Source organism: Chiloscyllium punctatum, chromosome 41 (assembly GCF_047496795.1).
Source record: "Chiloscyllium punctatum isolate Juve2018m chromosome 41, sChiPun1.3, whole genome shotgun sequence".
In the NCBI taxonomy this organism is placed as follows: Eukaryota; Metazoa; Chordata; class Chondrichthyes; order Orectolobiformes; family Hemiscylliidae; genus Chiloscyllium; species Chiloscyllium punctatum.
The window spans coordinates 18,668,718-18,681,826 of record NC_092779.1 but is presented as its reverse complement, the minus strand read 5'-3'; the positions used below and the strand labels follow the sequence as shown (position 1 = coordinate 18,681,826).

Sequence of the window (13,109 nt, the reverse complement as noted above, 5' to 3'; positions counted from 1 at the left end):
GCATCGAAAGTGGCAAAGAAAAAAAAAAATTGATGGTGCACATGGAGGATGATGGCATGAAAACTGGGGACAGGGAATACCCTATTGATTTGGGATAGAGAGAAGTGTAAGAAACAGTGAACACAGTGAGGCTCTGTGAAACATATTAAAGTGAAATCCTCAAATTGAGGAGAAAAGACAGATTCAAAGCACTTGTATAAAAAGTAGTCCATTAAACCCTAGTCTTTAAGGCCCTTAAATGGCTAGGTCTTAGACTCCAAGCTTTTTGGGATATTTCCCTAATGACAGTCAGAGATGTACAGCACACAAACAGATCCTTTGGTCCAACTTGCCCATGCCAACCAGATATTCAAAATTAATGTGGTCCCATTTGCCAGCATTTGGGACATTTCCCCTTAATTGTTCCTATTCATGTACCCATCCAAATACCTTTTAAAATGTTGTAATTATACGAGCCTCCACGATTTCCTCTGGCAGCATATTCCATACACGCACTATTCCCTGCATGAAAAAGTTGCCCCTCAAGTCCCTTTTACATTTTTGCCTTCCTTGCATATGGAACAAATGTTAGATCAGAATGTGGTATAAGGGTGAATGCATGTGAACAGTTCCCATTCAAAACATATAAGTTAAGATTTGCGATTCTTTCCTTTTTGATAATAGCACCTCCTCCTAGACAGGTACAGTTGCATTTTCACAGACTACAGTAGTGGGCCAGTCAGGATTGATTCCGGTTGCTGTTTTGAAAGAGTAAAGAGGAAAATGAGACTCACCTGGTTACTTGCTATCATTGTACTAGTCCAGATCCTGACCTACCTCCTCATTCTAGTTAGGTACATTTTATACAGCACAGTAATAGCTGATTCTCTTAAAGTTCAGTTTCACAAGTCAATCTTTCAAATGTTTTCTTTTTTCTTTCATCACTCAGCTCTCAATGCTGTGGTGGAAGTCCATGATTATTTTCCATTCTTACCACACCCCAATGATACCAAATGCAGCTAACTACAGAGGCGCCAGAGTGCAGTAGCAGCAGAACAATCAGAGGTTGCAAAGGCTATTAAAACAACTTAGGTGGGAGTGGTAGTCAGAGGCTGAATTGTGCAAGACTAATTTGAGAAAAAGCTTTTTAAAAGTTTGGGAAGGCAGTTTGCTTGTTGATAACCAAATTTTGTGCAAAATACCAATAAATTGAGAACTCCTTAGAAAAACGTGAGGAACATTTTCATGGATGATGCTGTTGCCAAGATGGTTATAAACAGTCAGTTTAAACCAAAAAATGTTTCACAACATTTGGCACACCTCTGCTAAATTGACCATTCTAAACAATTTATGTCCTTTTAACTTTTATTTAAGAAGGCATCTCAACTTAAAGATGCTCAAGATAGAAGAGAAATAGCTCCCTAACTTGGTTTCACCCTTATTAGTTAAACTCTTGTTTTAAGCACGTTATACTGTTAAAATGTTATTGATTCTCTAAAACCTGATCATTCAGTGACATCCTTTAGAAGAGATTGTGCGGACATTTTTCAAGGAAACAATAGACTGCCTTTCAGACAAAAAAGTTGGAACACAACCTTATGTTTCAGAATAATTTCTATTGAAATAATGAGATTATTACAGGCATTTAATATCACAAGTGGGCAGGTTATTAATAGAACTCTGGCTTGGCAGATTTGCGGTGAACAGAGTAGTACCTTGAAACATGTGAAAATGCATCCACCAAAACTGGAGCAAAGTCCTTGGTAAATTCTGGTCCCTTTTTCTTACTGTTCTGGATCACATCATTTGCCAGATAAAGAAAGGTCAGCTTTCTACTTGGTTTAGCTGTGGACAAAAATTGGAAAAAAGGAAAGTCAAGAGATCTAATGTAACTTAATATTAGTTAATGGGTTATAGCACTTTATTCTTTCTTGTGAAAAACTGAAATGAATACACAAAAAGAAAATATGACAAAGATACACTCATGGATTGAGCATTTTAACTTTCTGATACTCCGACTAAGCTGCATACAAAGCAATGGGGATCTCTGAATTTTTAATTTATGTACTGCCTTCATGATGTCCTAAAGCATTTCACTTACCTTAGTAAATATGCTCACCAGTACTTCAATGCAGAGGAATGGAGCAACCCAACTTACACAAAAAGGTCCACAATAGAACAGTACAACATGTGAATGGGCCCTTTGGCCTACAATGTTGTGCTGAACACAACGCCAAATTAAACAGATCCATTCTGCCTGCCTTTAGTACATATCCCTCCATTCCTTGCATTTTCTTATGCTGATCTAAAAGCATCTTAAACACCCCCATCGTATCTGCCTCCATCACCACCACCCCAGCAGCGCATTTCAGACTCCCACCATTCTCTTAAAAAAGAAACTTGCCCCTCATCTCCTTTGCAGTCTCCACCTGGTTTTAGGCATTTTAATTCTGGGGGAGAACAATTCAACTGTCAACCATATCAATGCGTCTCAAAATTATAGACAGCTATCAAATCTCCCCTCAGCCTCTGCCACTCCGGAGAAAATAACCTGAGTTTTTCTAGCGTCTCCTTAGAGCTCATACCCTCTAATCCAGACAGCATCTGAGTAAACCTCTTCTGTAATCTCCCCAAAGCATCCGCATGCTTCTGTAAAGTGGCAACTAGAATTGAATGCAATACTCTTAAGTGTGGCCTAACCAAAGTCCAGGAATGAGATAAGTGATGAAATAACATTTTAGTGGTAATGACCATAGGATTATTTTTGGCAAGAACAAAAATTGGCCATGGGATCTTTTACAACAGCTAAATAGTACTCTGAAAACTCTATACAACAATGTGGTGCATGCCTAGCATAAGAGTTCATTATTGGAACATTGCTTGAAACCAGAACCTAAAGTTCAGACGGAAGAGTGCCACATTAAAATGAAGATCAATGGTGCTTATATTAAAGGGAGTTATTTCTTAACTACAGTTGAAGTAACCAAAATCTGGAAGGCACACGGATAAAATCATAGTCATCAGGATTCGGCTAAAAATAGTCAGGAAAGATCCGAAGCACTTTCAGTAAATCAGAAAGCAAGCTGCAATCACAAAATAAGCAATATTTAGATTAGATTAAATTACTTACAGTGTGGAAACAGGCCCTTCGGCCCAACAAGTCCACACCGACCCTCCGAAGAGCAACCCACCCAGAACCTACATTTACCCCTTCACCTAACACTACGGACAGTTTAGCATGGCCAATTCACCTAACCTGCACATCTTTGAACTGTGGGAGGAAACCGGAGCACCCGGAGGAAACCCACACAGACACAGGAAGAATGTGCAAACTCCACACAGACAGTTGCCCGAGGCGGGAATTGAACCCGGGTCTCTGGCACTGTGAGGCAGCAGTGCTAACCACTGTGCCACCGTGCCACCCAGAAACATGACTAGTTTCACTATTCACTAGCACCCCGTTAGGCAACACATTGATTTTAAAAATTTCAATGCCCTGACTTCTCACTCTAACCTCCTCCATCCTAACACCACATATCAAAATCAGAACTGAAGATTTTCCAAGTATCCTAAGTTCAAAAATCACTCCACCATTGGCCACTGTGTTTTCAGCCACTAAAGCTGTAATCTCTAGCATTTACTTCTTAAACCTCTTATTCCACCTTTAAGATATTCCTTCTGACCAAGCTTTTCCTTACATGCCCTAATATTTCCTTATAAAGCTCCACATAATATTCTGTTCAATTATAGTCCTGTGAAGACAGGCATTACTACATTAAGGGTGCTTTATAAATGCAAGTTATTATAATGTAGGTGCTGTCCAATAGAAATTACCGACTCACCACCCACATAGCTGTGACATGCCTTAGTAAACCTTCCAAACAATACAAGGTATATATATTTTACATTACATCTACCACCTTTCAGCGTGAAGTATGATAGCCTATATTTGTATCAAATTTATTTTCTCCCTCGGATTTGCAAGTGATATTTTGCAACCAGGAGTCCCTGGCTCCGCGGCCACCTTAATGATGTCAGGTGGCTAACAATGAACAACAATGCTACAGCATGTCAGGTTGAACAAGCTTAATACAGATGGTGGCATCACAATCTTTTGATTGGCAGAAAGACATTCAGTGGCAGCGATTCAGAATCTAGTAGTCATATCAACTTTGTTTAGCTTTGTGAAGATTGCCAATACAGCCACTATTGAAGGTACCCTTAGGAGAGTGTCATTGGCACAATCATTTTCAGATACTTAATCAAGGATCTTCCCATCAGATCAGGTAGCAATCTGATGATTGCTTCAGAAATACTGTAGGCGGTGTCCAAATGCAACAAGACTTAGAGAAAATTTAAGGTTGGGGTCACAAGTAACAAGTGACATTTGCGCCAACCAAGTGTCAGGCAATAGCCATCTCCATCAAGGACAGTTCAAACACCACCCCCCGGCATTCAAAGGCATTATCACTGAATTTCCTCCACAAATCAACATACTGGGGGTTACCATTGATCAGAATCCAAAGTGGACCAGCCATATAAATTCTGTGGGGGGAATACTCACCTAAGTCTTAAAAGCCTGTCTAACGTCTACAAAGAACAAGTAAGGAGTGTAATGCAATAATCTCCACTAGCCCAGACGAGTGCAGCTCCAACACAAGAAGCTCGACACCAAGCAGAACAAAGGAGCCTATTTGATTTACACCTCAACTAATTCCTTCAACATGCAGTCCCTTGACCATTGACACATTGTGATAGCAAAGTGTACTGTCAACAAGACGGACTGGAATAAAACTTGCTAAAGTTGTGAAGTTGTACCTTCCAAACCTGTAAATAGAGCAACTCTTAGGCCTATTACCACATTTGTTTTCAGCACAGACTACTCATTCTCTGCTAATCTCAGTTCTTATCACTTATTCAAGTTCTCTTCAGTCCTCGCCTGCCATCTGTAATCCCTTCATTACCTACTCCTTTCATACCTCTTTCTGTCTTTGGGCTTCATAGCTACCTCACCCTAAAGCTTCAGCATAAATACAGCTTTGCCTAGAGGTTGTCTGTATTGAAAAAGAGTCATCCAACTCAAAATATTAACTCTTCCCACAGATGCTACCAGACCTGAACTTTGCCAACAATTTAATTTTACTTTCAAACCCATGCCTCTACCATCTAGAAGAGCCAGGACAGCAAATACACAGGCACACCATTGCCTAAAGTTCACCTCAGAACCACACCTCAACCTGACTTGGTACCATAATCACTAACCCTTAACTGTCAGAGTTAAATTCCTTCCTAACAGCATTATGATTGTACCTATACCTAACCAAATGGACTGCTGTGGTTCAAGTGGGGATGGCAGGGCTGCCTTAAGGGTATTTAGGGATGGGCAATAAAAACACTGGGGTTTAGATCAGAGTAGTGCTGGAAAAGCACAGGTCAGGCAGCATCTGAGGAGCAGGAAAATCAACATTTTGGGTAAAAGCCCTTCGTTCCTGATGAAGGGCTTTTGCCTGAATCGCCGATTTTCCTACTCCTCGGATGCTGCCTGACCTGCTGTGCTTTTACAACACCACTCTGATCTAAACTCTGGTTTCCAGCATCTATAGTCCTCACTTTTGCCTAATAAAAACACAGGCCTTACCAGTAATGTCCACTTCCTGACGGAAAACATTTGAAAACTCAAGAGCATTTATCAATTGCGTATAAACCAACTTGCTCAAAATTAAAGTGGATAAAAAATGAGGGAGGCAGACAGAGACACCACAGGGTCGGGGTTGGCAGTGAAATAGAGCAGTCCTATTGAATGGGAGAGTAGACTTGAGGGCTTGAATGACCTAATCCTGTTCCTATTTCTTTTGGTCATTTCCTCCTTTTTGGGAATCTTAATCCATAGATTTGTATCTTTTTGCCCATTTTTCCACCTATTCTGCAAAATTATCAGCCTTGCTCTTTCTATTTGTGAAAGAAAGTGTGCATGTCTGGATTTACAAGGAGGCATAGTTTGAGTTTGCATATTAGTAATTAGGAATCCACTTTTAGAGGATACACTTGTACTTAGTTTTTGTTTTCTTGCTTATTGATGAAAGCTGTTTTTTTTCTCATGTTAGATAGTGATCAAAGTCTGACAAATTAACATTTCAGACAATTTGTAGAATAGCAGGGCTCTATTTCCAGCACACACTTGCTATCAGGGTTATTACAATACTCTCAAAATGATGGCTTTTTTTTTGCAGGAGCTAATATGCAAGTTATTTGAAAAAGCTTGTGTTAAATTATGTCTTTTGGTTTATGCCAATTTAAATACTGTAGTATCTAAGAGATTAGTGCTTTTTGTGTGTTGTGGATTTAAGTTTAAATTTCATAATTGAAGATATTGATGAAACCTTTCAATTCTGCTTCAGACAGCAAAATAAAATTCTATGCCAAAACATATACATGAGAATAAAAAAAGCAGCTTCAAGGATAGCCCTTGAAAAACTGCCTTCACCATAGTGGGTACAAAAAAAATATTCCAGTAACAGCTCTACAACAAGAGATGAAAGGGAGGGGGAAATCTCATGCGATTACGATCACAAGGGAAGCACTACCCAGCAACTGGATGGAACTGTGGGCTGACAAATATTTCGATCTAGATGGGAATCATCCTAAGGTTGTAAGATAGCAATCTAATGAAGTGGACGTGTTAGCATTAATTTTTCAAATCCCATAGTCAGGAAAGGTTCCAGTTGACTGTAAAATAGCAAATTTATCCTCTTATCCAAGCCGGAAGGCAGCAGAAAGGCCAGTGTACTTGACATGTCATGGCAAAGGAGACTGATCATTAAAAGAGGTTATATAGCTGGATACTTCGAAAAACCTCAATGTAATCAAGATAATCACGGCTTTGTAGAAATGTCTGAAGGAGTAATCAGGCGCCGTAATGAGTGGAGCCAGTACATGGACTCTACTGGATTTCCACAAGGCATTTGATAAGGCGCTACATCAAAGCTGATGAAAGGAAAATAACAATCCAGGTGTATAAAGGGCAATTTATTAACACGAACAGATGATTGTTGCCTGTCAGCCAAGCAATATGCATTATTGAGAACCTGATTGAAAATGTGTGAAAAGTGGGGCCTTGTGATATCTGTGCCACGGCCTCAACTTTTTACCATTCACATCAATGACTTTGATGAAGGGAGTGGAGACACAGTAGCAAAGGTCACAGGTAACACACATAAATGCCAGAGGAAACATCACAGAAGCGCTTCACAGGAGGCTCCCAAGCACTGAGGATGTTACCTAGACAGGGGACGAAACATCTGTAACACAAATTCCCCAAGCTCGGCGAACAGAACCACAACAACACAAAAGCATGTCATGAAGACACAGGGGCTAGCAGACAGATAGGTTGAGAGAATGAGCATAACTTGACAATCAGAGTAGAATGTGGGAAGATGTAAAGTTGCTCATTTTGGCAAGAAAATGTTTTCAAAAGTGAGTGTTATTTTAAAAAGTGACTGTAGAATACTGAGTAGAAGAGGAATTTAGTTGACAGTCAGTCCACAGATATAGCATTCCATTATCCTTAATTACATGCTATCTATAACAAGAGGAACTGAACTTAAAGATGCTATACTTTAGTTACACATGACATTGGTGAGACCATATCTTGAATGCAGTGTGAAGCTTTTGTTTACTAATTTAAGAAAGGTTTATTCTCATTTCAGGTATCAATGTATTATGTTTATGAAGGCACATTGAAAGACCTGGGCCTGTTTCCACTGGAGCTGGAGGAGTGAGGTGGCTTGACTGAAGTTCCTGAATGGTCTTCACAAAGTGAACGTAGAAAGGATGCTTCCTCCTCAGATGGAGTCCAGTCTAGGGATTGTTCTTTAGGATTGAGATGAGAGAAACTTTCTCTCTGGTTTGTGCAAAATTTCATACATCTTCTCAGAAGGCAGTAGAACTATTGAAGGCTTGAAAACAAAAAGGTGGATAGATTTTGGGAAAAAGGAATCAAAGCTTATTAGGGGAAGATGGGAATCTGAAATTTCAAACAAAATCAAATAGCCATCATCTTAACGAAAGACAGAACAGTATCAAGAGGCCAAATAGCCTGTGCCTGCTCCTACTTTGATTTATAAAAGAAAAAGATACTTCAACCCCTGGAGGAAGTCATTTCAAAGCCTACTGAACAAAACTTGGAAAGACAGCAAGTCAGTGAGGAGCAGAGTAGGAAAATTCAGAAAAACTTGTCTGGTAAAGTGGGTATACATCTCAAATGGAATATAGAGAAGCATGAAGTGATTTATTGGTTAAAATGTGTGTCTATAAACTAAATGGCACAATTTTAAAGGAACGTTGAAACGAAGAAAATGGGATTCATACGCCCAAATCTTTGACAGTGGCAGACAGGGTGATGAGGCTACTATATAAAAAAACATACTGGATACTGGGTATAGTACAGGTACTGAGAATAAAGATAAGGAAGTCATGCTAAACCTTTATACATCACTGGTTAAGTCCAGCCGGAGTAACGGATCCAATTCTGGGCACATCTTCGAAAGGACGCAAAGGAAAGATGTTAGACTTCAGCTACACTGAAATACCACCTGGAATGTGGAGAGACTAAGTAAAGAAAACATTGTTTCTCTTTACAGCAGATGTTGTTAATGGGCAGAGTGGAGAACATTTAAAATCACAACAGGTTTTGATAGCGGAACCAGGACAAAACTTTCAACCTGCAATAGGGTTGCTAATCAAGCAGATTTAAGATAACAAAATAAAAGCAGAACAAAGAAGATGCTGGGAAATGGAAATACAAACAGAAAATGCTGGAAACACTCGTTACATCAAGCAGCATCTGTGGAGAGAGAGACAAAGTTAATGTTTTAGACTGATGACTTATCAGAACTAGAAAAAGTTAGAACTCCCTAACATTTGATGTATGTATACAGTCAGAGAAAGGGAGACAGCAAAGATCAAAAGAGTAAGTTTGTGATAAAGAAAAGGTAAGATGGATTAGAACCACAAAAAGAACGATAGCATAAAACATATGGGGAAATTATGGGGAAATAATGGGGCAATTAAAGAAACAAAAAGGTGGGTTTAAAAATGAGCTATAGCTGGACCTAAGTGAATGATCACCCAGCTGATTATAAATTTGAACAAGAACCAGGGCAAGGTAAAGTGAATGTTTTTTTAAAAAATCACTAATCGGGGGATGCCTTAAGTGAAAGCAGATTTAAAAGTAACTTTTCAAAGAGCATAGGAGTTTAAACAGTGAGAAAAACTGAAGGACAAAGACAGGTTTGGACAGTGGACTGATAGGACAACTTTGCCAAAAGAACCAAACATTGGGCGAAACGGCTGCTTCTGTATTCTGACACTCTGACAAGCTTAAACCCACAGTGATTGACATTTTGAAACAGAGTGTGAGTTGAAAAATGTTCTTGCTCTGACAATGCAGAATTCCCTCAAATGTCTGCTGGATCACATGCCCAAACACTAACAGAGAATTACAGCCAAGATCCTGCTGACTTGAGCAAAAAACGGTAGAGTCAAAGCTATGAAATTGCTTAAATTACAGAGGTTTAAGTTGTTGCTAGTCATAATGTAACACGTCTAGTTTCAAGCTACCATATTCCCAACTTGTATTCAAAATCAGCAACTCCAACTATGTCCCTGGAGCAGCAAATCTAGAGCTGTCTACTCACTGCTCTATCTGCATTCAGTTTCTCGTACTTTGTTACATTCTGCCATTATCAGACAACAGCTAGATGCTGGCAACAAGTTGACTTTGAGTCTTAATGGTCACTCCTCTAATCTCTCATTTATTGAATATCAAAACATTCAACTTATCTGCAATAATCTCCACTCATCATGTAATATCCCATTTCCTACCTGAAAAAGTACTCAATTCTTGTTACAAAAATTGAACTTGAACTTACGTGGTAGAACACGATTTTAATGAGATAATTAAAAAACCTGCCTATAAAAACAGGACTTAAACTATGAATCTTTGGAATACATCTAAAAGAGCTTAGCTCACGTACTATTTCAATATTGTGCCTACTACCAGGTTCTATCTATACCGACAAGAATTCTCCAAGAAAGTTTATTTCTTGGCAGTAACAGGTTACTTCCCCCAACTACAGCCAGACCACCCCCTACCACCACCAAATTTAAAATTCAAATGTTTCCATTCAGCCGCAATGTTCTTTTACGGACAGAGCAGTCAGAGCATGACACAGTCCGCATCAGCTCTGACTTTCAACTTCCAAAACTTTGGCACATTTACAGCAACCTATTTTATTACTGGGCAATGTTGCTGCTTTTCTACCAATGAAGCAAAGGAGAAACTATCAGATGCTACAAGTTACCATTTCAACTAAATTAGAAACACCAGTATGAATTCAATTCAGAATTTAAATAGAGTCTAATATACCTGGAGAAATGATAAATTGTCTCTCAAATCTTACTTTTCACAGCTTTGTTCTCCACTGGGAAAAAAAATCTGAAATAGCAAAACACCAAATGACAACCAAGCCACCCGATTCACTAATATCCTTTAGTGAATATCAACCATTCTTACCTTGTTTGTGGGGAGTACCTCACCCACAATATGGTTGATTCTTAAATGCAGTCTAGACAGTTAGGGGATGGGAAATAAATACCAGTCACATGCACATCCCTTAAACAAATATTAAAAAAATTTATTTCCTTCATCATGTTCTTCATACAGTTTTTAAAAAGTCCTTGTCAGCAACACTGGTTTGGCTTTTCAGGAAGAATTATTTAGTCCTTTCTTACCTTCTGCTTACAGAAGATAAACAGTGATCACTGCATCTATTTTTGACATTTTGGTATGATTAACTTACCCTTAATACACATTTTGAAACTGTAATATCCCCACTGAATTGCAACTAAATTCCAACTTCCTTTTGATCAATGATCCAAATCAAACTGACAGCACAATCTGCAGAGATTGTGTTTGTCCTTTTCCTTAATAGTAAAGTAAATTTAATCCACACTAAAACTGTACTTAGCATTCAATAAATATGAATTGCAAAACACTTTACTTGTTAGTCAATACTCATTCAAATCACTAGCTGATAGCATGAAGTCTTGGGTTATTTGTTAATTTTATTCTGTGGTGCTAAATGTTAATGTTTCAGATTAACTTTTTAAATAGCAATGACATTCTTGGGATATTTCAGACAAATGATTAATTGAACTCACTACAGTTAGTGTGGGCCTCGAGTTTTAAGTTTACATCAATATGAAATGAAACAACCACTTGACCAAAAAAGTTGCATAATGATATTGGTGACAATTGAGAGAACAAATTATTATTCATAATTTAGAATAGATAAGAAATTACTACGGAAACTTCAGCTTATTAGCATCAAGGTAACAGGAATGCAAAACTACAGAAGCCTAAGGCATGACAACATATTTATCTCCAAAAGATGCTTGTTAAATATCAACATACACAATTCTGAGAAGGCCAAGGAGCTGTGTTTACAGACCAAGAGTAACCTAATGCTCAGCTAAAACAGACGATGATTTCCCTTGTTTGAAACAAACGCTCCAAATTGATGAACTGCTTTTGGGGGAAAAAGAAGAGTCGGCAAGTCTGCAGTCACCAGGTACGACGACATAAAAGTAACGATATAAAAAAAGACACCACATTCAACTCAGCACAGTATGGCATGGACAAGAAGGTGTATACCAGATTTAAAGTGCTCCCCTTCCCACCGCAGCGAAGGCCTGATGGAGTAGAAGGTGAAGCCTGGCCTCTCCATCTGTGAGAGGATGTCCCGTCCCCTCCCCTCCCGCCCCGCCTGCTGTAATCCTGGGCGTGTGTATACTGTGCCGGGCTGTGGGCCCCAGGCGCCGGCCGCGCTCACCTTTCTTGAGCTCCCGGTGCCACACCAGCACGATGGTCTTGGAGTGCTTGCGGTGGTGGATGAGCCACAAGGACAGCGTCTGCACGCTCTGCTGCGAGTTGCTCAGCTCCGCCAGCTTCTTTTCCAGAGCTGACTCAGAGAAGGCGGACATTCTCCTGTCGCAGGGAGGGGGGGGAAGGGGCGGGGGTGGGGTCTTTTTATTCAGCCCACCCCAACCCCTACCCCTTTCCCTTACCTCTACCTCCGACCCAGCCGATAGATAGACAGAGAGGTGAGGGGGAGGCGGGAAACAGAGAAACACTCGGGAATCAATACACAGGCCAAGATGGCGGCGGCGTCGCCAACAACTTGCGCTCGACGTCATCACGCACGCAGACCGACCAAGTGGTCAATGTCTTTCTGCGTGTGACGTCATGCCGCACGTTGGACGGGCGAAGTGGTCACTGTCGTCTTGCGTCTGATGTCATCGCGCACGCCGACCGGCAAAGTGGTCGGGATCGTCGTGCGTCCCGACGTCATCAGGCCCGCCTCCCTGGGCCTGACATTGGAGATTGGTCCATGAGCAGTCCCATATTCTACTGAAGAACTGTTTGGTGAACACTTCAGGCAAAGTGCCGGAAAATGGGACTAGAGAAGCTGCATGCTTGATGTTTGATGTGAACATGATGAACTGAAGGTCCTGTCACCTGTGCTGTTAAAACTCTATGACCTGCTACAGTCAGAGTATTGGACTGGTATTTTTTTTCCTTCAGATGGCATTTGATATAATTTGGCCTGTTATCTTTCTGTTTCTTCTCATTAGACACCCTCTTAGATCATTGAAATAACTCCACAGAGGCCGGTATCCCATCACCTTTTATTTACATGTGGAGAGTTATTGATACTGACCAGTTCCCTCAGAGCCAGCTCTCAGAGTGAACAGAAGCCTCTGACACTCCTGTTTTTTTTCTTAAGCCTCCACACTACCGCCTAACTGCGGTAGTGCTTATATATATATATATTTTTGGTGTGTGTGTGTGCAGGTGTGAAACACAGTGAAAGACACAGAGTGCACGAATCTTTATTCAATTTCCACCACCAGGAAGATAGGAAAAGCACCCGAGTGGCTAGTGACAAGCACTGCCCTTCACATCAAAGGGCAATGCTGTGTGATCAAAACAGTGAAGGGGAGGGTAGGGATTAAATCAAAATAGAGTTGGACGGGGAAATAATACACTCCACTCCCTGCGGCGCCCACCT

The 13,109-nt window shown here is 40.2% G+C and overlaps 1 protein-coding gene across 4 annotated transcripts in view; it reads right to left on the bottom strand.

Annotated features, from left to right (window-relative positions):
- LOC140464900 (regulation of nuclear pre-mRNA domain-containing protein 1A-like) overlaps positions 1 to 12,218 on the bottom strand; it is a 58,605-nt gene extending 46,387 nt beyond the window's left edge. For 2 of the 4 annotated variants that reach the window (XM_072560495.1, XM_072560496.1), the window contains exons 1-2: positions 11,871 to 12,214; positions 1,695 to 1,824 (exon numbers count right to left, since the gene is read on the bottom strand). In XM_072560495.1, the coding sequence (XP_072416596.1) occupies positions 1,695 to 1,824; positions 11,871 to 12,021 (281 nt within the window). In that variant the 5' untranslated portion in view covers positions 12,022 to 12,214. Of the gene's footprint in view, positions 1 to 1,694; positions 1,825 to 11,870 lie in introns of all 4 variants that reach the window. The other 2 variants (XR_011955013.1, XM_072560494.1) reach the window with 2 other exon arrangements.
- Between the last annotated feature and the right edge of the window lie 891 nt (positions 12,219 to 13,109).